The sequence below is a fragment of the Dermacentor silvarum genome, chromosome 6 (assembly GCF_013339745.2).
Source record: "Dermacentor silvarum isolate Dsil-2018 chromosome 6, BIME_Dsil_1.4, whole genome shotgun sequence".
NCBI lineage: Eukaryota > Metazoa > Arthropoda > Arachnida > Ixodida > Ixodidae > Dermacentor > Dermacentor silvarum.
Window position 1 is genome coordinate 77686398 of NC_051159.1, and position 24894 is coordinate 77711291.

Consider the following 24894-nt stretch of genomic DNA (forward strand, 5'->3'; position numbering starts at 1 on the left):
AGGCAATGTTGCAGGCACTGTTTGGCACACTGCCAGGAACGCTGTCTGTCCTATATACGACCACCACGTCCGTTGCCGACTCAAGCGAAATTTCGCGAAGTGATCGTATCCCCGAAAGTGAGCGCGCGACAATACCGCCCCAGTCCTCCTAAACGCCGATAGTAAAACACGTGTGACGCGGGATATAATTAGAGGGATCCAAAATATGGCGACTATAATGAGTTTCCAGCTGCCCAGACGCTTCCAGCCCCTGCAGTCAGCCAAAGCAAGGCCTTTGAGATCAACCTATGTTACCCAGAAAGAGAGGCTGCTCTCCTTCGGCTGCTCTCCTTCGCGTTTCGTCAGTCACCCGAGCAGCGCTTCTACCATATTACCAGGTTCCGCCGACTGTGAACAATGGAAATACAAAGAAGTAGAAGCTAGCTTAGGAGATCCGTACAGAAGGCCGGTTCTTCTCAATTCCCCTAGTGGTATACGCAATGAGCGGAAATAATGTCTGATACTTCCAACTCCGGAAAGCTCCACCGAAAAGAAAGGATAACCTCGTGGTACATAACGTGGAAGACTTTATTAGTCAGGACTTCGCTCTTACAAGTACAACATACATATTTTCCCTCTTCTTCTTTTAACTTTCGTTGTTATACTTGTTATTGAGTAAGCGGCGTCCTTCAACGTACGTATTCCAAGTCGCATGGCTCAGGGCAGACCTCTCTGCGAAGGGCTCCGGCGTTTGTGCAGGTCTTGTCTGTATCGTAAATCTTGAAGACCGTATAGCCATCCGTATCAGCCACTGTGCACCAACCAGAGAAAAATATCGCAGTAAATACACATAGAAATTATTCTAACTTCAAAAGATGCATACGTGCATGGATAGGATTGCATAAGCGTGGTAATTTCACTTTGAATATCTCTACGCAGCCCCGAAAGCGCAAAGCCAGATGCTCTACCCGTCATAGTAGCCCAGTGGCCATGAAGTTCCACTGCTTATCTCGAGGTCGCGAGTTCGAACCACGGTGATAGCCGCATTTCCATGGGTGCGAAATGCAATAACTCCAGCACACTTAGATTTAAGCGCACGTTAAAGAACCACCGGCGGTCAAACTTAATCCGTAGTCCCTCAATGCGGCCTTGCCTAACCAAGTCATAATTCTGGCACGTAAAACTCCAGAATTTCATTTCAATCCCAAGCCAAATGCTAATATAAGCCGCCTCTCAAAATAAACGCATATAAACATATAGGGTGTACACCTTTTACCTGGACCAAATTTTCAAAAATTGCCTGAGGTAGATAACACAATTCTAACCCTTGATTTAAATTACTCGATGAGGACGTCATTATTTCTACTAGAAATCAAAATGCTTGATTAAACAATTAACATAATTAGACTTATTTAACCTTATAGTTACCTATTTTGCGGCACATATTTCCACCCCCGAATTATTGCGAGTGAGTTTGCAAGGCATATCCACTTGGAATAAATTCTGAGGAATCTGTGACCATTGCGTGGCATGGTCTGCAGGCCAGTAGCGATGAAATTTCGTGCTCCGAACTGTCGCATTCGACGTGAAACAACTGCTTCTGACATTGGCGTAATAGTGCTACTGAGTGAATCGAGATAACGCAGCGTTTTCCGTGCGACTGACCTTCCTTGAAGTAGTAGGCTTCGCCCTGATATGGAGGCTCGAGTTGGTAAAGATGCGTCTGTTTACCTAGAATAGGAATAAAATAATGGGTCGTTGATAAAGGAAATTTTCAAAAAGTGGGGTAATTTTCTTTTAACCGCTGCAGCCACACATGGAGAGATGGCTGGGAATCTTTTCAAGAGTGCGTTGCACAAATTATCACGTGACCAGAGGGAAAGGGTCAGTGTAAGAAAGATGAGGAGAATATGCAGGTGGCATGAAAAAGAATAAATAATCGAATGTTGATGTTTGGCGGCCAATCGCGCGGCAATTTTGCGTATTTTCGCGGGCTTCTTTCATGATTGGAAAAACACTTTTATGTAGCACTTATTGAGCAAGAGATAGCTGTATCGGAAGTTTTTCATGTTGCTCTACAATTTTCTCAGTGACACTTTTCATCTAACTGTAATACTTGAGAAGTTAATTAATTGATTAGACTAACTATGTATAGTTGGGCGTAATGCAAAAAATAATCAGAGTATATCCAAGTGACGACAAACGACATTACCTTGGCACGTGACATTTGCATATTTGAACAGCGAAGCTGTTTAAGCTGGAGGTGGTCCTGTGGTGAACGCCCGAAATGTGGGCCGATCCTGGAGGTAGTGCAGGAAGGGTCCAAGCGTAATGGCACATGACCCTGTGAACTAGCGAAGCTGTTTCAGCTCTAGGATGGTCCCTCGAGTACACTGCCGCAATACCTCCGCCTGGCGATGACGTCACCATGCGTCGCCTAGCAACCCTTCGCCCCAGCTGCACCAGCCGCGCCGAGCCTCGCCACAACTGCGTGAGCCTGTGACGTCATCGCGCGCGCCGCATCGATCGCCTTTGCTTCGCCGCGCAATGACGTCACCGCTCCCCAGCAGAGTGGTTGCCACGGCTGCGCAGAGGCGGAGCTAAGCCGTGACGTCACTGGGCCGACCCACCGGATATATAGCTCCGCGTCGCCGCCACGGCGACACAAAAGCCCCGCCGTCTCCGCGCCGAGCCCATCGCCGCGAAGAGGGGGTGGCCGAAGAAGAGCGTCCCTCCCGAAGAAGAGGAAGCGCGGCGCCAAAACCCCCGCGCCGCTTCTCGAGAGCGAGTGAGACGACTTCGGTCTGATCCCGAGTATCGCGCCGCCGGAGTAGCGGCGTAACGTCGGCGATTCGCAGAATATTCGGAGTTACGAGGACGCGAAACCGAGCAAGAGCGTTTGAGCGTCCAGAAGCATCCAGATACTTTAATGACCGAGTGTTCGTTGCTCCTTGGGCTGACGATGATTCCGGGGTGATCTTGAGCAAAATGTGGCCGAGTCTCGTAGCATAACCTCCCGAAAACTTGACCGAACCGAGATAAAGATGTGGGTTCGCCAGCTTCGTTGTTTTCCCAGTCTTCGCACCACTAGTGTGAAGCTGCCCCTGGTTTTTTAAAGTTTGACTGACGTTACATGGGACACCCCATATATATAACATACTGCATGTGTGCATAATATAGTGTAACATGCATTCTTCTGCATAATAGCTTAGACAACTCATTACAAGGAAACCCACAGAGTAGTACGAACGAAACAGCGATTTATATATCCACTTAGCTTACAAACCGCCGAATGACCTCATAAATGAGACACTTTTATGAACAAGACTTTTTTAGTTCAATGTGCACATATCTTTGGTTTATCACAATGTTTTTTTTTTATCACACTGTATGACAGCGTCATAAATTGTGCAACATATGCTCTGTGGAGGGACAGCCGTATAATTTCAGCCATCTATGAAGCGCTATGAAACGGAATCTTACGACTGCGCCTGAAACATGACCTTAGCTAGAACGCAGTCTTGCGCGTGTCAGTGCCATCGTATATAACTGAGCCCTTTAAACTAACATTGCGATTCAGCGATTGCGGCTGTCAAATGATTTTAAACCGATAGCTTTCTTTAGCTCTTCCCCGCACTTCTTATGTATGTTCCTGTCTGGCCATACATGGGACCTTGAATTGAGCAATGTGAAAGATTTAGACCTTAAGGGTGACTGTGACACGTGCTTGTGTATGTATATACAAAAAGAAAACATTTCTGATGCTCGGTTTGCAATGAGCTACCCCCAGCACAGAAACCCGATGCTCTATATATTAGGCCACGGATGCATATCTAAAGAGGTAGCCTCAAACACCTTTACGAAATTCCCTCGTGCAAGCCAGCACTCTGAGATGCTTGGCGTGTTCGGAGCACGGCATAGGAACAATTGACATAGAAAGATTGAAGTGCGAGGCGCTGTGTATCATATACTGCTGCGCTGTGGGGCGTTCTTACATAAGGTCCCTAGATAACAAGGAACCTTATTTCTACAAGGTCAAGCACGTCATGTCTTGTAATTTAACACATTTAAAGGCTTAATGAAACTACCACTATCTCTACAAGGTCTACAATGGCGACTGAGGAACGCGTTCGTCACTAAAATCTGCAGCGCGTCTTTTGTCGCAATGCGCCATTTTGCCTCCCTGCTCATGAAAGCTTCGCGCACATCAATTCCCTGTGCGTGGGATCTGCATATTTTTCTTTTTCCTCTGGTATCAGGGCAACAATGCAACGGAAAGTAAACCGATGGTAATCTTTTCCGTCTTGTTGTTCACTTACTCATGTTTATTTGCCAGAAATTCTCGCTCTACACAAAAAGGACTAAATAAAAAAACGACAACCTATGTGTACGTGCTCTGCCTGCCTTCCACTTTTACATTAACTGCCATTTCAAGCAGTTGTTACGAATCGTCTACTATAGAGATGTGCAGACGTTGCGCGATGGCCGAACGTACCGTTGCCTGATATAATGGCGTAGTCTCCTTGTGATTCGTACTCGGCAAAGGCGTCGAACCTGCAAAGGGTTGGAATTGTTATGATGTGAGTAAGGAGCTGCAAAACGACTAAATAGCACTACCCAGAAATGATTATAGTTGCTGTAAATATTTACTTGCCTTTATTACAGTGTTGACTGGGACAGTCTGTATTTTTTTCCCCAGGGTATCTGCTCTGATCTTTGTTCATATTTAGAACACTGCGCAGACACTGTAAATATTGTTCCCGTTACAACATCTGAGTCAACCGGGAGCATCGACGTCATTGTCGTACGGGCTCGTACCTAACATCTAATCGACATTTTTCTTATGCAATCCTTATTGGTAACATTGACAAGTTACGTCCTATGTCATCTTTAAAGGGTCCGCGATCTTTTTATGGTTCTGCGGTAAAAAGAGCGAGCACATGATCGCATTTCTCACAAAGTTGGCTAATAGGATGGTGCCCTGCGAATAATAGCGTATAGGACACATCTATTCGCACGCACAGAACGCCAACATCCTCCGCCTTATCTCACTTTATTGAATTTAGTACTGTTTTGCGCTTCCATCTCTTACCTAAGCTAAAGAGGCTAGAGTGAATGAGGCCACAAACAACTCAGTCTCAGAGCTTGGGATCCACAGTGTAGTTATTCCGTTAGACTCTTTTTTTTTCTTCAAAACTTCAAGTAGACGCTACCTGATTATGAGAACTATAGGCCAAGCTTCTTAGGGGAAAATTGCAGGTCGAACCCCTTAGTTTTAGATGTTTTCCTGTAATTACGTCTACTTATATTCGAGTATATACTAGAATATAAACAGACGTAACTAGCTGCAATTATATGTAATTGCTGCAAGTTCGTGTTGGTGCCATAAATTTTCTTGTCTAACGTTAACTTCTATGACATTGCCGATACTTGATGTCATTGACGCCAGGCTACAAGTTTTCCCACTGAACATAGCTGCTTTAGTTGTGAGAGGAGGAGTGTGCTAGTGTTTGAGTCCCTAAGCCTACATTTGGCCTACAAGGAACACCGGAGCAGGATAGCTCCTAGATAATCCTTGGTCATGCTCATTTCCGCCAAAATCTGAGCACACGTACGGACATTCTATTGCGTCTGGTACTAAATTCCACCTTGTGAATGTGTGGACATGTGACCTCCTGTTAAATAACAGGACGCCCCAGACTGACAGGCACCTTGACAAGTATCTTCGAAACATAAAGAAAAAAAGAAAAGTAGCCACCTCTGGTTCTCATTGTCGCCGGCAAGCTGGAACGTGCACACGAGTTCTGCTTCATTATCGGGCTTGTCCGAGCCTTTCCACAGGATGGTGAAGTCACGCGATGAGGACGGCTCGAGCATGGTACCATTTCGGTAGCATTGGTACGTCGTCACCTCACCTTCATCGTGTATCCTCTGCATATATTCGGGAGATGATACGTCGATCGTCTCGACTGATTGTGTTGAACACCAAGTGTCGAAGACTTTAACACTCTGTATTAGAAACATGGCGCTGGTGCAGATGAGAGGGCCTTCACCGCCAGAGTAATTCAATAAACTGTCGGCTCAAAGTTTGTCCTTATATACGCATGATTCAAACAACTATTTGCCCACCAATATGCTTCTAAGAAATTTTGTGACCGTCATCCCAGTTGAAGTCACTGTGGCTGCACAATTAGCAAGTTACCTGCCCGCTAATACATTTGTTTTTGAACCTCTTCGGCAATTTGGTTCACTAAATAAGTCTCCTCGGTGCCGAAGTTCTTCTCATGCATTGCCGATGAAGGGCCGCCTTTGTGGTAGTCTCAGTGGATGAAATTACGTACATTTCCTACTTCAGTATTTTTCCACACTATGACGGCCTCCAAATAACGCGGTAATAGAAATATTTAGTCATGTCGTTTTACCGTACGCTAATGCACCTGACTGCGCGGTATAGTGATTCGCTTTGTTGAAATGCTGCGGGTGCAAGGCATGTGGTTTACCGTATTATCGTATCGCAAGGAGTTCTCGGTAGTGTAACACAGGGTGTCGAGAACTCTCTAACAACTCCGCAGTTACGCGCGGGAAATTTTGACGCCTTTAGTCCCGCTGTCTCGATCGCCGCCTCTCGCCACAAGCGCCAGGTTTAACGGAACTCTCCGTCGGTGTTTTACCTCCCTGCGTGAAAAGGTGAAAGGCCCGACAGCCGTCAACGTTCGTCCTTGCTCCCCTCAAAAACAATCACGTGATTCAAGGGTACACGTGGTGCCCACGTGGCCGTTAGTGCCGAGTGCCGTGGTTTGACCCAGGTGAGGGCCTGAACATGACCACGCTGATTAAGGGATGTCATAGAGGAAAGAAACAAAACAGGAGAGGCCCTGAAGTGATGTTTTTGAAGTCGGAAGGGCAGCCATGTAGGTGTGACATCTCCCTTTGGGCCTACAATCAGGGGTTTTGCAGCTCGCCGGAGCAGATGGGCGCGAACTTTGAACTTACATTGTTATGAGCCGCCGGAAGTTTGTGCTGCCGACGCGCGTCAGAACAAAGCCTAGGAAACTTCTAGTAATAGTTTCAGTGAAGCAGACTGCACGCCTGTGTTTTTCCGTGGCACGTTGAAGCAGACGACGAAGACCCGCGCCTTGATTACTTGAGTGTATTGGCTGACACTCACAGCTCACAGACCCAAAACACAACTTTCAAGCTAACACACCACACTCCAAAGTCAGCTTTTTTACCGAACAAAAGGCGCTGCGAGAAAGACACCGGCGGGAAAATCTTATCTCACTTTTCAGAGACCGAGAGCAGCACCGAAAGCTTCAGGAGCGCAGTTGCTATGGCAACGTTGACATTTGGGGTACCCGTCCCAGTGCTCCTTTGCCAAAAACAGCACGTGACTACCTCCGCACTTTCTCCAATACGTCCCTGCTGGCCTGGGCCTCTCCTAGGTTTCCTTCCTCCATGAGGGCTGTATTACGTGAGCATTCTTTTCCTTCAATTCTATGCATTTTTTTCTTATCACCCATCCCAGCAACTGGTCAATACTGGTGTTGCGACGGACGTCATGCCAGCCAATGATGGAAGGCAAAAAGAATAAAAAATGAAAAGAACCGTCACACAATGCGGCCCAAGCCAGCTTAATATGCTAAGATAATGCTACGCACTTATGACCGTCGTTTTCTGCCCATGCATGGTACGAGAGGAAACGCAAAGACACTTTTTAGCCCATAAGCCTGCTTTTGACAATACGTTTCGCATTTAGAAATGATTTGCCTTTCCGTTCAACACGAGCCACTATCGTTCGACTTTATTTGTACTGGAGGATCCCAACGCGAACACAGCCGGCAGCCCCGCGTGGTCGAATAGCTCACTCTCTCTCTTTTTTATATTTTTTTTATTTTATTAGCACTTTCGATGCCCCGCGCGTCTGGATGACGTCCCTACTCCTCCTTCCTCTTCCTTTATCCCTCTCTCTGACTCTGTTCGTTGCACTTGTGACCCTAATACAGCTGGTGAAGCACATGTAGAAGGGGTTCGTTACTTGCCTGAAAGAAATCCTCCAGATTGGCTGCCCCGACAGCCACCACGATTGCAGCAATCAGAGAAGCCACGTGTGCGTATCTCGTCGACATGGCTGGAAAGAACCAAGCGACGGATCATAAGCTTGCATTATGAGACGTGGCAGTTCTGTAGAGTTTTTTTTTTTTCTTCTTTTTTTTAAACATTGATACCCTGCCGGCAAGCTGCTTGTATTAACCCATCAATCTCTTACACTTACGTATATGGCGCCAAAGGGTGACAAGTTTATTACTGTGCAACTACTTGCATTTACCTGTATATGAACAAAAGGGGATGAGCTAATCTTCGTTCTAGGTAACGCGATTATTGCGCCATTTATCTACAGCACCTTCTGCAAGATATGTATTTATATGGTATCGATTTTATATTAATGTAAAAATTAAGCGCTATTCCTAGAAACTATCGTCACCTAGAAGCCAAATATCGGCGGCACTTCACATACATTCGAAAAAACTCAAAATTTAGCTATGTTCTCCGCTATGCTATATGCGTATATTCGTCTGGCTTGCATCATCAATTTTTTTTTTCATTTCGAGCAGCTTTGTCTGCGACTGATGCGTGGATATTAATGAAAGCGCTGATGTCCTCCTTATGTAAAAAATGTAGTATTGCATTAAAATAATTGCCCCCACCTCCCCGAAGGGAATCGTGAGGAAATGCGAATGCATTTCTTGCGCCGAGAGTACACGGCGTAGTAATTTTAATGGCGTAAATTAATGACGAGACGAGGATTTGTACCGTAACCATTTATTTACACATTCATCAGCACTTGTTGATGTTTCTCCGCCGCGTCTCGAACACGAACTTCAGCGTTCTCGGCTCGCCCTTGACGTCTCACAGGGGCGTATCGAGCACACATTTCCGGATCTTCGGCTCGGCGTTGGCGTTTCGCAGCGGCTTCCCGAGCACGGAGTTCGGTATCGGCAGCTCGCTTCGGTCGCTTGCGTTCGGCATCACGCGCTCTTCGCTTCGCAGCCTTGTCTTCCGCTTCTTCTCCTCCGGTTGATGATGACGTTGAAGCTACTGCAGTGACGTCACCTCCAGCGAGAGGTGTAATGCTCGGGTTGGATTGTATTACACTTCTTGCTAGGGGTACCGTTGCCGTCAGGCATTCGCCTTCACCGACTTCTGACATCGCCTTGAGAGGCGCCCAGCCAGGGAACGGTCGAGAGTGAGGCGCGCGCTTCACTCCATTTATATATACGTGCGAGCGAGCGAGCGGGAGAGTGGCGCGCAGGGAGGAGAGAGAGCGAACGGCGAGAGAAGGAGCGGCGAAGCACTGCACCTACCCTCTCCTATACTCTCACCACACTCGCGGGAACTCCGCCGAGTTCCCGCGATGCGAGCGCTCTCACACGCCAGAGCGCGCTCCTCCTCACCACTCACTCTCCGCTACTCCGCCCGCAGCACTTGCACCGGTTGCTAGGGGCGAGGATAAGCGCGTGCGCCCGCAGCTGTTGCTATGGGAGAGGGAGTGAGAGCGGAGAGATAACACCTCTCGGCGCGCGGACACCGACAGACGCCTGACATGCCCCGACTAAGAAATGCATTCGCATTTAAAAGCTATCCTCCATAAGCCAAGAGTCTGTCTGTCTGTCTGTCTGTCTGTCTGTCTGTCTGTCTGTCTGTCTGTCTGTCTGTCTGTCTGTCTGTCTGTCTGTCTGTCTGTCTGTCTGTCTGTCTGTCTGTCTGTCTGTCTGTCTGTCCGTCCGTCCGTCCGTCCGTCCGTCCGTCCGTCCGTCCGTCCGTCCGTCCGTTTGGTTGGTCGGTCGGTCGGTCGGTCGGTCGGTCGGTCGGATCAGTTCGCTAACTCGGCAGCTCTGAGAATTTTCTGTTGTGGAGGCCTCGTTTCAGGGCAGTCACAACAGGTAAACTTTCATTGTAGATGATGAAACTGAACGCCTGACAAAAAACGTGATACTAAGGTGTTAGACTCTAGACTCAGCTGACGGAACTACCTACTTCCTCAGGTATTCCGCCTTAGTTATTACCACCTCATTACCCCAAGTGTCAGATTTGGCCAAACGTATATCTTTACCTGACCGGCAACTACAATTTATTTACACTTGTGTCCGTGATACGCAAAATTGTTTGCTGCGTTTTCTCGAATAATTTAAAGCGCTGAATCACGTCCACATTCGTGTTTTATGAGTTTTATTCGAATGCGAATACAATGAGCGCATATCACTCGTTGCTTTCGAAGAGGGTGTCATATTCTACTCAATGATAGTCGCCCATTTCAATTATTTTACAAAATTTGGTTAAAGTTATAAAACGCAAACAAAAAATGTGCGGATCCCACGCACTGTGGGAATCGATGTAAGCGAACCTTTCCGTGCTTTGATTTACGTTAATTCGCGGTGATGTTGAAGGCAAATGTTAAATTTCTTCAACGTTTAGTTCAACACGAGAGCGGTGAGTAGATGTTAAACGTTACCTTGCGCACGTGCAGCACATGGTGTTTGTCTGTGTAGTACACAGAACACACAGGGGGAGGTGTTTGCATGAGGCGTTGTTGTGCGCCGTAGTTCATAACCTTTGAGAGGGATAAGCATATTCATTGCCTCACATGGCCCATTTCATCGTGACAGTAGTGCCGAAACCACAACCGGATTATGAGGCACGACGTAGTGGCGGACTCCAGAATAATTTTGACATTGGGGTGTTCGTTAACGTGTGAGAGAGTGATTGAAATAACTTTATTTGGGTCCAGATAATACACAGGGGAGACCCCGCGCCACCCGGCTCCCTAAATTTGAGTTCACGAGTGTTTTGTTTTGTTTTTTTTTTTTTTTACTTCGCCCTCATCAATATGCGGCTGCCACAATTCGGGATCGTACCCGCGACCTCGAGCAATTTGCCATGGCCACAAAGCTACCACGGCGGGCACAGAAGTGTTGATTTTACGTGTGACCGCTGCCGTAGTGTCGCCTATAGATCCTACGGTGCACTTTAAATGCGGCTCTGTTTCTGCACACCCTGCGTGAGTTGTCCGCTTGACAAATTTGCATGGTGTTTATTTTTCAGAAATAGCAGAAACCTACCGTGCCGTACTTTGAACTAAATTTTTTCCCGTTTGCCGGCAACCACTCTCGTGTCTACATAGTAGTAACGTTTCCTTAGTTCTCACGTCACCTTCCACCTATCCCCTCCCCCCCCCTCTTCCCCTTTGTATGGGAACTGTGGGCGAAGAGTGGCAAGGCTTTAATGCACTCGCCTCGCCACTGCGTTGGTTCTACCAGCTCTCTGCCTCCTCTCCCCCTCCTCTCTACCATTCTATATAGCTTCCCTCTGGACTTTCACGTTACTAGAAAGGTAAGCGCCGCAATTTTTTGCAATGGTTTCGTGGGAGCTCAAAGCTGTCAAGAGGGTAATGAGACGACGCCCAGGGTACTCCAGCGGGCATCATGCACATTTGACACGGTACCAAGGTCCGAACGAGTGACTCGCGTGGCCATTCCTCTCTACCACGCTCCTGTCATTTATGCCCACCCTCTGAACCACCCCCTGACGCGGTGTACCAGACAACAACAGCAGCAGCAGTGGGAAAGTCAAATGAAGGGGGTTGTAAATTTGTAACATTGTAACTTTACATTGTACATGTAAATTATTAAATTTGCAGTTCTCATTTCGTTTTTTATGTTTTACGAATGTTATTCGAAATTTATAAATTACTTGAGGCCCTAAAGGAATTTTTTGTACCAGACAGCCGCTGTAAAGAGACCCTTCATTCTAAAATCAGCAGATGTTATTGGAATTAGTAGAGCGGTCGCCTAACAAAAGCGAGGGCCGTTGTGCATACTCACCCGTGGTCGGAGTTGCTGTTCAGCTCTAAATAGCAGCGTCGCTTCCACCTATACTGCCACTGATACGATTGCACTCCCAATAACTGTACGTGCAGTGTTTCTGCTCTTTAAATATATGTGGTCTGTGCGGGCAGATGAAAAACAAACCGCATTCCATGGAGACGGCTGATGACACCGATGTGGGCAATTTCATATCCCCACGAAACAGCTGGGACGTTTGTACTTCAATCGGAGGGCACTCGTAAAGTTCATTTACAACACAGTTCAAAGGATGGCGGACACCGCGCTCAAGTGACGCCGATATAGAACACGCCACGTTAGAACGTACATGGAGGATGTGGTTGTTTCCGTAATAAAGGAAATATTGATGATGCACGTTTTTACGACATCCTTCTGCAAGATTTGTTGCTTGACCTATAAGGGAAGTAAATTTGACGTTCGCATGTGAATTTCAGTTGTCTCGGGTGCTGTATTTTTCGTTGTATCTTTTTGTTTTAAAGCTACTTTTTAAATGGTATTTGTGGTAGAACGTGGTGATCATTTCGTAAAGCCATCTGTTTGACGCTCCAGAGCTGTAAACCTGTCAAAACATGGCGTGATTTCGGCCACGCGAAGCACTGACGTGCGGAAATAAAAATAAAAACGACGCAGCGCTCGTGTTTGGCCTTCTTTCGCTAACCCTTTGTTCATTTTTTTAACCGCACTTCAGTGCTTCGCGCTGCGGAAATCATGCCATGAACATAGACCGACTCGCCCAAATCACCATTCTGTCAAAACATGTTTCCGTGCCGAGTGAGACTGCGCTCGTGTGACTGTTACATAATTGCATGGGTGAAACTACACGTGTACGATAGTCGCGGGGGATAGGACCAACGCATGCACGGTGATCGGCGATTGACGGCTCACTTACGGGTATACCCCTATAGCTTTCCTCAAACGTCCACCTCAAGCTAATAAAAAGGGCTTAAGGCAGCAATGATAACTTTACTAGCATTCATAAACTATACACATATGCGCTAGAATCTTTCTTCTTAAGTATTCTTCGAACTATATCCCATCGCGTCGAGGCAAATGTAAGTACATCTCACTGCAACCCTCTCCTTTCCCGTGGTATGTGTCGGTGTCACGCTTTTTATTGCGATAGCAATTATATGGACACTCAAAAGCAGATTTCTGCCGTCGCCGTCGCCGTCGCCGTGAGGTTCCGTATGACGTCATTTGGAGAAGAAATCGTCGCCGAACGCTGTATGTGCGAGTGAAAGGGCGCGAGGGGCGCGTCTTTCACCGGGAGTGAACGCACGGCGGAGAACAAACGCGCGTTCTGCGCCGTGCTCACTTAAGGGCTGCAGAAGTAGGCGTCTCTGTTCTCCTTCACAATCACCATGTATGTAGAGCAAACGCGCCTTCTTCCGACGAGCGAGAGGCCATAGGGGAGGGGGAGGGAAGGGAGGCGACGTTTACCTGCGGCACGCTGTGCCTATTTATATCAGAGGCTCCGGCAACGGTCACCAACGCCGCACGCATTTTGAGCGAACGCGGGCAAAACGCCGATGGCGTCGACAACAGTTCTGCGTGTTGCCGGTGCTGCTGCATGTCGAAGTTGATACAGCTGATAAAGCTAATATCATTACTCCGTATAGCTCTCTACAAGTTTGCTATCGCAATTGATGCTTCGCCTTTCAGGTGAAACTGCGACAACTTTTTTTTTCCATTAGGACTGCACAAACAAAAATAATAAATCAAGTTTTCTGACTTTCTTTTTTGCACTAATGTCACTGTGATGTTCTGTACGTCGACGAAGGGTTTGAGTTGTGTCGTTTATAATAACGTCATGGACACAGTGACCCAATTTTCGCAACGTTATTCTCTTAATACTTGAGTACATTTTTCGTTTATTTATTGCTCGCTTTTTCGAGCCAACATAATTGTCAAAGCAGATCTGCTGCTCGTAAAAGAAAAACAAATGCGCACGCTAGCACGAGTGACTCTTCCTGAGGACCGAAGTGAGTTTTATATTCGGGAGCATTTTTACGAGAGAACAGAGCTTTTACGAGAGAACAGAACTCCATTTGGTTGTGGGCTGAACTTTGTCTTCGTCACTGTTTCCCACACGAGTACTTAATGAGAGGCATGTAACTAACTACTCGCATTTAATTACATTTTTAGTAATGTCTTTACTCGGTTACGCTGTAATTGTAATTGAATAATTTTCAGCAACCACTTACCACTACCTTTATTAGCGAGACAAGTTGCAACAGGTGACGCAGCATCGAGCACCTGAATTTGACGGTAACTGCACAGTAGAACACCCGCTGTTCTTCCACGTAGCAGTATAATCGAAATCGCATTTTTCAGATAGGCGGATCTTGGGCGCTCATTATTTGTCTCCTGCACCAGATATAGGCCCGCTCCGCCAGATATTGGCGGACTATCTAAAGCGGTGCTGCTAGCGCTCGGTAGTGGTGGCCATTTCGGAAGTTGATGCCAGCAAATGAAGCTGATTATGGCTGATTTATTTTACCACACAAAGTACGAAAGAAAATTGCACGTGAGATGTGGTTGGGAAAGTGGGAAAAAAGCTACAACATGTAGCTTGACCGACCCCGCCTCCCAGTACCCGGCAGAGGGCACTTTGGCTGAAGTAAAACATGTACGCAAAGACTGTTTCGGCAGCTATACTAGTTTGCTAAACAATAGTTGACACTTCCGCCGAAATAAATAATACATGTACAAAAATACTGGTAAAACTGCAATATTAGTTAAACAATAGGTACAAGATGGAGACTACTGCATTATGTAACAAAATGAACTAAAGAAACTAATGATTACAACCATTATGCAAAAAGCGCATACAACTCATTTTTCGAAAGTACATGCAAATCATCGATAGTGAGGTGGAATTTATTTAAAAAATGTGGTTGATCCCTCTTATATAGGAATCGGTATAGAACACGAAAGTGAAACGTGTCTTCACGGAAGTAGTGTAATGTTTATTGCACATTGATATATAATGTCTATTGGTGTTTTGTGGCTAAAGCGCCCTTAGGCGTTGATGCACCCACGCTGACGCCTGGTGGCACGTCTCCTCCATCACGACTACCAACGTCGATGACCATGAGCAACCGTCGTGCATATGGAAGCTGCACTACGCTGCACACGCTAGCACAACGCGAAAGACGAAGCACGTAACTGACACACTAATACAACGCGCAAGACAAAGCACGTAACTGAATCGTCACCGAGTCAAATCAGCGCGTACAGCGCGTCGTAATTGCAGCCTCCGCGATCAACTTCAGAAACATTTTCAGAGCTAATTGCGGAGGCCACGCTCCGCTGTGCTGAGTACGGTGAACGCCACCTAGGTGGCGTTGGTAGTGCTTCTTGATGCCAGCATTCGAAGGCTGGCATCGAGGCGTCGTAGTGCTGAGACCACCGAAGCGTTCACTGTCGGTGCGCGTTAGTGTCATAATGCAGTACTTCTCTTTTCTGCTCGTAGGCGGCGGCACCGCCCCGAGCAAGAGCGCGGGTACACGGAGGAGTGTTAGATATATAAGGCGCGTCTGTGTAGCTATCTGCAAATGCGTTTGGGGGCGCAATGGGTTAAACGCTCGGCGATCTATCGTCGCGGACCGAGAGGTCGTGGGTTTGATTTCCAAATTTTGCATGTTTGTGGAACTTTTTCTTCTGGTTTCTTTCTTTGTATTATGTTCTATGACGTATTTCCGTGACGGAAATACGTCATATTTCCGTGACGGAAATACGTCAATGAAGTCTTGGTGGACCCCGGCATAAAACACTTTCGTGTTAAAATTGTGGGACGCTTGACTGCATCATCTGAAATCCATAATTGGTGCGACATCTTGCGTCGCTATAACGTAAAATGATTCCAAACTGTTTTGATTCCAATTTCTGCAATCAGCCTCCACGATTGGTCAAAAAATGTTCGGTGCACTCTCAAATCCAGGCAGTCCAGAGGGCCCACGACATCGCAATAGGGATTTCGTCTCCCGGTGCCATCCTGGGCGGAGCCACCGACTTGACCTGAGGGAGCCTTCGGCTCCCCCTGGCCAGTTTCTGAGGACCAATAAAACTTCTTGTCACCGTCATTCCCAACTTCGCCTGTCTGTACCGCGGCATCACGAAAACCGCGATAGCTCCCCATCTGATATAACGCGTACGCACTGATTATGCATGATTAAACCCCACAAAACAAAAATAATCATTCCTGATTCGACGCCTTTTCACCATTAGCCCTCTGCTATTGGTCCAATATTTTCTGGCTACGCCCACTTCGCCTGTCTGTCAAGCGACCTCACAAAACTGCGAAAACTCACCACGTCGAAGTGAGGTGTACGCGTAAAAAAAAAGCATTAATATGCCGAACAAAACTGAATTTTTTTTTTTTTTGAATAGCCACACACTGCCCCGTTCCGAAAGGAATCGAAGATGGCTGCCCGCCGATCGCTCAGGCCCTCGCTACTCGCACCTGTCGGTGAGCATGTATTTATTTGCGCATGATAAGCCTTTTTGCGTGGCAGTAAAACGTTATCGAGCCCTTTCAGCATGCATACGACATCGCTCTGCCAACTCTTCCTTGCTTAATATCCGTTTTAGCGTCATTCTTATCCTTCCGTTGCACGCCGCTGCGATTTTCGACCAGCCACCGCAAGCTAAGTAAAGCAAAGCGGACCAATCGGAGAAGCCGGCACCACCCTCTTCATGCGGTTATTTATTTTCACTGTGCTGGCTGGGCCTCATCGAATCCCTCTCCACTAGAGCGTGTTCCTCGTCTCTTGTCAGCAACTTAGATAAGAAAAACCGCTGAGTGTAGACAATGTTATTGGTTTTGAAAGCGAACAAAGGTGACCTCCTATAAACGAGGAGAGTGTTTGATTGGGTTGTTCAGACAACGCTGCGGGTCACCGCCCGATGCTGGCGTCGGTGGTTACGTAAATTTGACGTCAGGAGTTTGGAATGAGAACAGTTTGGAATCATTTTACGTTATAGCGCCCTTGGTACATGTCAAAGCTATCTGCGCCTCAACGAGCGTAAAGAAGCGTTGTTTTGCAAGTTTCACAATGCTATCAGATTGTGTGTCCTTACGTATTTCACATTTACGGCTGGATAGTAGCTTAATATCGTACAAATTGTGTAATTTCAAAATTCTGACTTTCTGGCAAATACTGACTAATTCAAATTCTGACTTCAAAGTCTGTCAAGGACTTTAGTATACAACGGAGTTGTGTGCGCATCATATGGCTGCTTTGAAATCGCTCACTCTTTTTAGCATTATGATCAGCTTATACAGAGCTTTCTTTGTGCTATTTCCCCATACGAGACGACAGTAACGCAAATGTGATTCAAACAAAGCAGTGTAAACTAAACGGTTCTGGTGGACTGGGAGAAAATACATACACTTCCTTAGCATTTCTAAAGCCGTCGAAAGTTTAGTGCGTAGGTATTCAGTGTGGTGGTCCCAAAGCATAAGTTCCTTAATAATTACTCCCAGGGATTTAGCTGCAGGAGATATTTCAATGACAGAGTCCTGTAAGTGTAGGACGTCACCGACGTTACATGGCACGGAATCTGGGCGGGATAAAACAGCGTTTGTTTCAGAGCAATTTATTAATAATGAGTTTTCGACAGACCATGCATTTAGTTTATGCAGAATTAGATTTACACGTTTTACTAGGTCATTAGCATCTGTTCCAGCTAGAAAGATACTTATGTCGTCTGCATACATCATGTAGTTAGCGGAAGTTTCAATGTTTACAAGATCATTTACTTGTATAACGAACAACAGCGGCCCCAGGATACTGCCTTGGGGAACACCGCATTTAATTTCACGGGCTGTTGATAATTCTCTGTCAACAAAAACTGATTGATACCGTCCTGATAAGTAGCTACTTAATATATCAGCTGCAATACCTTGAATTCAGTAACTAAACAGCTTTTTAATTTAGGTATATCATTTATTCTATCGAACGCTCTAGAAAAAAATCAATAAAAGCATCCAGTGTTAGCAGCTCATTCTCGATGTTCCATAATATTAATTCTTTTGGGTGCAATAAAGCCACTTCCGCTGATAATCCAAGTCTATAGTCATACTTAGATGAAGTAATAAGAGAATATTTATCGAGAAAAGTAGAGAGTCTTGAGTAAATTAACTTTTCTATTATCTTGGAAAACAACCGCAAAATAGATATGGGCCTGTAGTTTCCTAGATTATTTCTATCGCCACTTTTAAACAAGACTATTACTTTCAGCTATCTTCATTTTCTGAGAAAATATACCGGTACTTAAGATAAGGTTATAAACGTGGGTTATACAAGGAGTGATGATGTCAAGGACGAATATTACTGGTTGCATTTCTATACGATCAATGTCTTCACATCTGTTTTTTTTAAGCGCCGTCAATGTCTTAAACACTTCACTACAGCCTGTTGGAGTGAAAAAAATTGATGACTCGGAAGGAGGCCTCAAATAGTCATGTATAGTGGGATTGTGGGAACTCTGAGGAAGTGATGTGAAATACTCGTTAAGGATGTTTCCTAACATTTCTCCGTTTAAAATTTTGTTATCTATAGTTAACTCTCTCAAATCCGTAGTCGAATTCCGAGAAGAGATAACTGAAGAAATCTGCTGCCATAAACGTTTACTATCCTTGACACCATCAAACATGTTAGACAAGCTGGGGTTTCCCATCCGCTTTCCCGTCCGCTCCCAGGGTTAGTTCTAGTTGTACAACATAAATACCCTAGAAAGCGGATGGGAAAACGGCTCCGCGGTAGCTCAATGGTGAGAGCATCGCACGCGTAATGCGAAGACATGGGTTCGTTCCCCACCTTTTTCATTTTCATTGATTTATCATTTCTTTAATTCAATTCGTAAGTACGAGTAATTTCCCCTATGTTGTTCTTGGTGTCATTGTTGTTTGCTTTTTTTGATATGATTAACAAAAATCGGGCCCCTCGCGATTCCCTTTGTTCTCGTTCATATATATATATATATATATATATATATATATATGTACGAATGATCTTTTGTAAGCACTTCGTCATTTGTAAAGAGGTTCATTGGAGACCAGCGCAGACAGCTGAGTAGTACATACACAGTACTCCAAGTCGGCGTAAAGAGTTTCCTCAAAGAGCGGTGCCTACCCAGCTTCGCACCTACACTGATCCATGTCGGTGTGAAGGAGGTTCGTTGAAGCGCGGTAGGCATGTGCGCATTTCCATGTGCTAAGCGACCCAACTTTGTCCGTTGGTTGTTTTCGAACCCTGTTACCCCAGCACAGCCACCCATTCGACCACTGACTATCCAATGACCCAGGTAGGCGGGAAAACGGTTAAATATGTGGTAAACTCGGAATGCATCGCGATTCAGCCGTGGCGCTGCGAGCGCGACGACCGAGCGAAAAGAAAACCAGCGTTTCGAGAAGGCGCCGGCAGAAAGAAAAGTCAGTTGTCATCGAGATACCTGGACACACGCTTGTCTCTCTCAATTGGTGACCCGCACATGGAGCAACACAGCGATGTCTCCAGCCCCACGGTATCCGTCCTAGACGTCAAGCGGCTTCCTATTCGGACCGGCGACCCGCAACTTTTGTTCTTTTGGAACTCGGGGTCGCGTTTAAGCCTGGGTTCCTCCAGCTACAGGGATGAATACGTTCGGGAGTATAAGAGAAAAGGGGTTTATTTTACAGTACGACATTGGCTCCTTGTAGGAGCACTTTGAATGTCTGACTCACTAGATATCTCAGCACACACCAGAGCGTCAGGACACGTCAAGACCCCTCAATGCACCAAAGGTGTCCGCTTATAAAACCGTTGTCTTCCATAGAAAACTCTTCCATAGGAATCTGATGACTGTAGCTCGGCCAATCACAATCATTGAATCGTCCGAAAATCCCTCTAGAAGGTCACACCGTCCCGCGTGGCTCCGCCTCTTATGTTGCACGTCGCCCCCACAGTCCTCGCAACCACGCCACAATCTGGGAAACCGAGGTCGACGCTGTTCCCATGGTGTTGGTCGACGTTGGCCCTTTTCATCAACTACTGGGCTCTGCGTGATGATCAGCTTGCAGGATCACGATTAGGGAGAGTGGTCATCGCGGTAATTACCGATTACACGGATGGCGACGGGTGTTGTCGCCTCGACGTGAGCTCCTTTGTTCACCCTGGATCCGCGCCTGTGCTCTATGAATACTGAAATTGCAGAAGAAGTAGCTATCGCTCAGGCCTTAATTTCCCCCAAATATAGATACGCAATCAGCGACTCGCATTCGGCCGTCAGAAACTACGCGCGAGGAAGAAAATCACCCGAGGCGGCTAACATACTCCACGGGAAAGCCCGGCTCATATCATCAGAGGAATTCGAAGAGAGATACACAATTTGATTCTCAGCCCACACCTCCTGTGGGTCCCCCGCTCCCAATCTCACCGAGGAAGCCCATCGCGTCGCGCGAGGTCTCAGTTACCGCGCTGCGAAGAAGCTTCCCCCGAAGGAACGGGAGGAGAGGCCTGGAAGGAGAGGGACAGAATGTTCAGATTGTGCGACATCACCCAGTTCTACGAAAAGTCCAGGTGCAGATTCCCACCTCCTAACTCTAAATTAGACAGATCTCAAGCGGTTGACTGGAGGCGACTTCAAACCAGAACTTTCCGCAACCCAGTGCACCTATATCGCATCTACCCCGAACTGTACCCAGATGACTTGTGTAAATTATGTAGGACAGAACACGCCACCCTAGAACACATTGTATGGGATTGCGCAGATGCACAAGATAAAAATACAGTCTGCTCAGAACAGCTTAGGGCGCAGTGGAAAGCCGCGCTGACCAGGTCAGATCTGCAAGTCCAACTATTGGCCATCCAGCGAGCTCGAGAGGTGGGTGGGAGACAGGGTCTCTCTACCGCCCCTGGCGCGGCCTTGGCCCATGCCTCATCCGCTTGTTTCAATAAAGTTGTTTCATTCACTCACAGATTCCTGTAATAACGTCCGATTCCGGCAATCTCTGCTACAGAGCAAGATTAGACAGCACATCTAAATTCATAGTCACGTTCAGTGCCACTGGAGCTATGTCGTATCAGGAAATCCACTTTTCAAGGCGATACAAGCTGATACAGTCAATTTTGACTACCCGCCGTCCTTTAACACGCGTAGAGATTTCCGTGCATTCGCGGCCTACGTGAGCACGATCCATGAAATCTATATCGACTGCAGCAGTAGAAAGCGCTGGCTTATATGGGTTGTCCCGGCTAACATTAGCCCCAACCTGCTCACAAAAAAAAATTTAAAATGAAAAAATACGGTGCAAGATGGGCAGTTCTAAGACCTGCGGTGTTCGGTCGTCCGACCTCTGACGAATGAACTCCGTAGGTCTTATAATCGTATCCCGCACCGGGATGTTTTTAATCTTTTATTTTTCTTTGAAAGATAAATCTATCTCATCGCACGAGATATACTGTCTGCACCAGCCTATATATCGCGAAATGAAAACACGTGAAGAGCTGAGCTTAAATTTCGCGTTAGGGAGTATCGTAGTTGTCGGAAAATTTTTTTACCGAGAGTTCTGGTAAGTCATTCCCAGGGAAGTATATGGTGTAATGTGGTTAATTTTCGACTATAACGGTGATAATTACGCCCGTGCCAATAGTTTTACCCATTCTGTGACTAATTCTCGCTTCTTGTACGGTTGAGACCTACATTTTTATACCTTTCGCGACTCGCTATGACTCTCTGGAGGCGCTTAAGAGCCCTTTTTTGACCAAGATGCCAGATAGATACCCAGATAACACCTACGTCAAACCCGCTTGAAGTTGCCAAAGAACTTTTTGTGAAAATTACGGGGGATGCTTGGAACTTTCTACGAATCTGAAGGCAAAAGCTATAGTTGGACCTTCTATTGATATGCTGTAGAACTTTCTGTTGTACTTGTTGGCTCGTCATGCACGTGCGGCAGTGGTCCCTCTCTCTACCACTTATGCGTTTCCAGAACACCTGCGTCGCATGTTGCTCTCGTCGGGCAGCTGCCGCAACTTCATCCATAGCCGCTTCATTCCGACGGCTGTTACGACGAGCCGCATTTCGAGCCGCTCTAGCCTTTTCCTCCGTGGCGTACTTTCTCGGTTTTCCCCGCCCGCGACTAGGTGCTGGTGCGTCGTCCCTCTTAGCGATGTGGAATGAAGCTCTCAGCCCACGCGGCGACGTATACAAGGCACGCGAGCGCGCTGTAAGCGTGCTGCCGCCGTTTCCAGAAGGTTCTACAGAAGCCGCCTTGTCCTCAGATCCGCCACCGCCCTTGCCATCAACGTCCCTACTGCGCTGCTGCTGACATTTCCGTCCTCCTTCCCAGCGCCACTGTTTCCTTTTTCCTTAACGCGCTCCGGCGCGGCCCCTGACCTATCCCTCAACTCTCCGACACATAGAGATCTAAGACTTTAGCCTTAAAAACAAGAAAATAAAGGTAGGGAGGTTAATCAGACGAGCGTCCAAATTGCTACCCTGCACAGGCGGTAAGGGAAAAGAAAATAGCAAGTAGAAAAGTAGGAGAGAGTGAGTGGGCATTGCACACACAGAACAAGACACGCAGCAGGTCTATAACCGATCACTCAGATTACTGTACTTCAAGTGTGGCAACGCGCACGAATAGCTTTCAGCTCCAGCGCTGGAAGTGGGCACCTGCTCTTATTATGAGATCATGTAGGAATACGGTGCTTCTAATGAAAATCAATCACATACCCCATTGAAGTTTGGCACCCATTGGAGCCTTTCTTAATAGGGTACCTCTGGCATAGGCATGTTCGTTGGGTACTGTTGCGAAATCCGAGGGTCCGAGCGGCCACGAAGGTTCCATGGGCGGTGCCGTGCCAAGGGCCGTGGGAGGAGAGGTCCAGAAAGATGAGAAAAGCGTTTTTTATACAAATGTACATGGTATTTTACACGAAGGGCTCCATGATTATCGGAGGCTTACTACGTGCAAACGTCTTTGCATATCCGAGCGTCTACGTGGTCGAGCGTCTACACGGTTGAGCGGCTACATGTCCGAGCGTCGCTCACAACACTCAAGCTCCACTCTTTATGCAGTTAATTTCCCTCTTTCACTCGATGAGGGAATGCACTGCAATTCTTCTCGGCCAATCACAAACACTTGACCAGTTCGCAATATCCCGCCCATGATGTGGCACCGTTCCGCCGGGCTCCACCTCCAATGTTGTTTGATCGCCCCCGCACACCAGGCAACGGGTGGCGACTTGGGAATCAAACGTCGACGTGGTCCCCATGGGAAATCTTGACGTTGGCCCCTTGCAAGTATTAGTGGCCTCTCTGTGAGGGTCAGTTTGACAGGGTCTGGATACTGGCCTTCTCGGAAGCCACCGTTTCCAGGGTCGGCGGCGGCTGTTGGCGTTTCGGAAGGGGGCTGCTGGCTTGCGCGTCACAGTCAGTGCCTGGCCTCGTCGTAGTCTGTGTGGGCGCTGGTGCTTCCCGGAAACACCCCAAATACGACGTTGTCATTTTAGCGCCGCACAAGGCTGATGACTCATTGCAGCCTGGGGTCCCAGAACTCGTCTCCCCATCAGCTCTGGGCGGTCGAACTGCCGAAGATACGACACAATTGCTCGTTCATTCTCCCCAGATGATGCTGAATTAGTCACCTGCTACTTGAAACTACGAGAAAATGACGAAGCGTGAACAGCACTCCACAGCTGCACGTCTGCCAGTGAAGCATTCTTTGTCCCGAGGGACCGCCAGGTTAAACAGTACATACATGTCTACACAACGCGTTGAGTCTTCATCGAGGACAGGCATCACGTGATATTAAGATAAAAAGTGTGAAATTCATGTTGTTTTTATGGGGCTGCGCACATTTGCCAGTAAGGGCGGTGCCATTCGCTTGCAATGATGGACATTATAAGGAAAGTCGTTTTAGTTTAGTCCCGGAAAAGTCAAATGTTTTTGTACTGCAACTCCATAGGCAAAAAACTTCAAATATTTACTCATCCACTGCTGACACCGTAGCTTACAGAAAGTTCTATCGTTGCGAGAGAGACACTCATTACTGGGTAATTTTCCTCGTGCTACATTTATTGTAGTGTCTCTCTCTAACAGAGAAACTTTAATGGCAGAAAGATGGAGAGGTCTGCCAGAGTGAAATGTATCTGGCTAGCTGGGGAAGGGCTTAGGGAGGAGCAACATAGATGAAATACCAAGAGGCAAAGAGGATGGTATGAGGAAGTTGATGAAGTTGATGAGAGCTGCAAAGCATACTGATTCCGTGCAACGCATACGTGCACACTTCACAGTATACGTGTCTTCGCGGACAAGGGTCGAGGTTGCTGCATTATTAGGGTCCATTATTTTCGCAGCTGTTCACGCCACTGGCATATTTAAACCAGGGAGTAGCAGCTGTAGGGCGACAATCATTTGCCGTAGCACAGTATTGACGACTGAGTCCGATAGGGATGTCCCAGCGCATTGTCGCTGTTCGTTCAGACATTCTGAGGCCCATGTCCTCAGCTGGTAGGAGTGGCCATGCATTGGAGTCCGGGCCGGCGCTGCTCGCTTGATGCAATGTCCCTCGAAGATCAACCGAGGCAGATTCAACCAATTTCGGCTGAACTTACGCAATTGAAGTCAGGGAGCTCTCGTTTGTGCCTGGGGCTCGTCTATGTCGACGATGCGACGACCTCCTCCGATAGTGCACTGATGCTCTTTGCTCTTTGTGCGACATACTGGTCTTGAATTCGGCTCCATATTTTCACCTCCTTTTAAATGCGAAGCACTTCTTGGCGAACATTTGCCCCTTTGACAGTATCTATCTAGCCGCCTACGTCTTGGTGCTCTTGTGGTCGTTTGGTTAACTTGGTAGGTAACAAAATTGGCATATTAGGACAAGAGTGTAGGAAAAACTTGAATGATAGGTCATGACATCAATGTCATGACATCAATGTCATGACATGCGTGTCATGTAGGTCATGAAACAGCCGCCCAAATGAGAATGATCCAGCAAAAAAAGATTACACCGCAAAAACCT

General features: G+C 47.0%; 1 protein-coding gene across 2 annotated transcripts in view; it reads right to left on the bottom strand.

Annotated features, from left to right (window-relative positions):
• Window positions 1-555: 555 nt before the first annotated feature.
• The window catches only part of LOC119455623 (uncharacterized), a 66181-nt gene continuing 41842 nt past the window's right edge, over window positions 556-24894 (bottom strand). Inside the window, exon 4 of one of the 2 annotated variants that reach the window (XM_049668914.1) lies at window positions 556-790. In XM_049668914.1, the coding sequence (XP_049524871.1) occupies window positions 669-790 (122 nt within the window). In that variant the 3' untranslated portion in view covers window positions 556-668. The remainder of the gene's footprint in view (window positions 791-24894) is intronic. The other variant, XM_049668913.1, reaches the window with a different exon arrangement.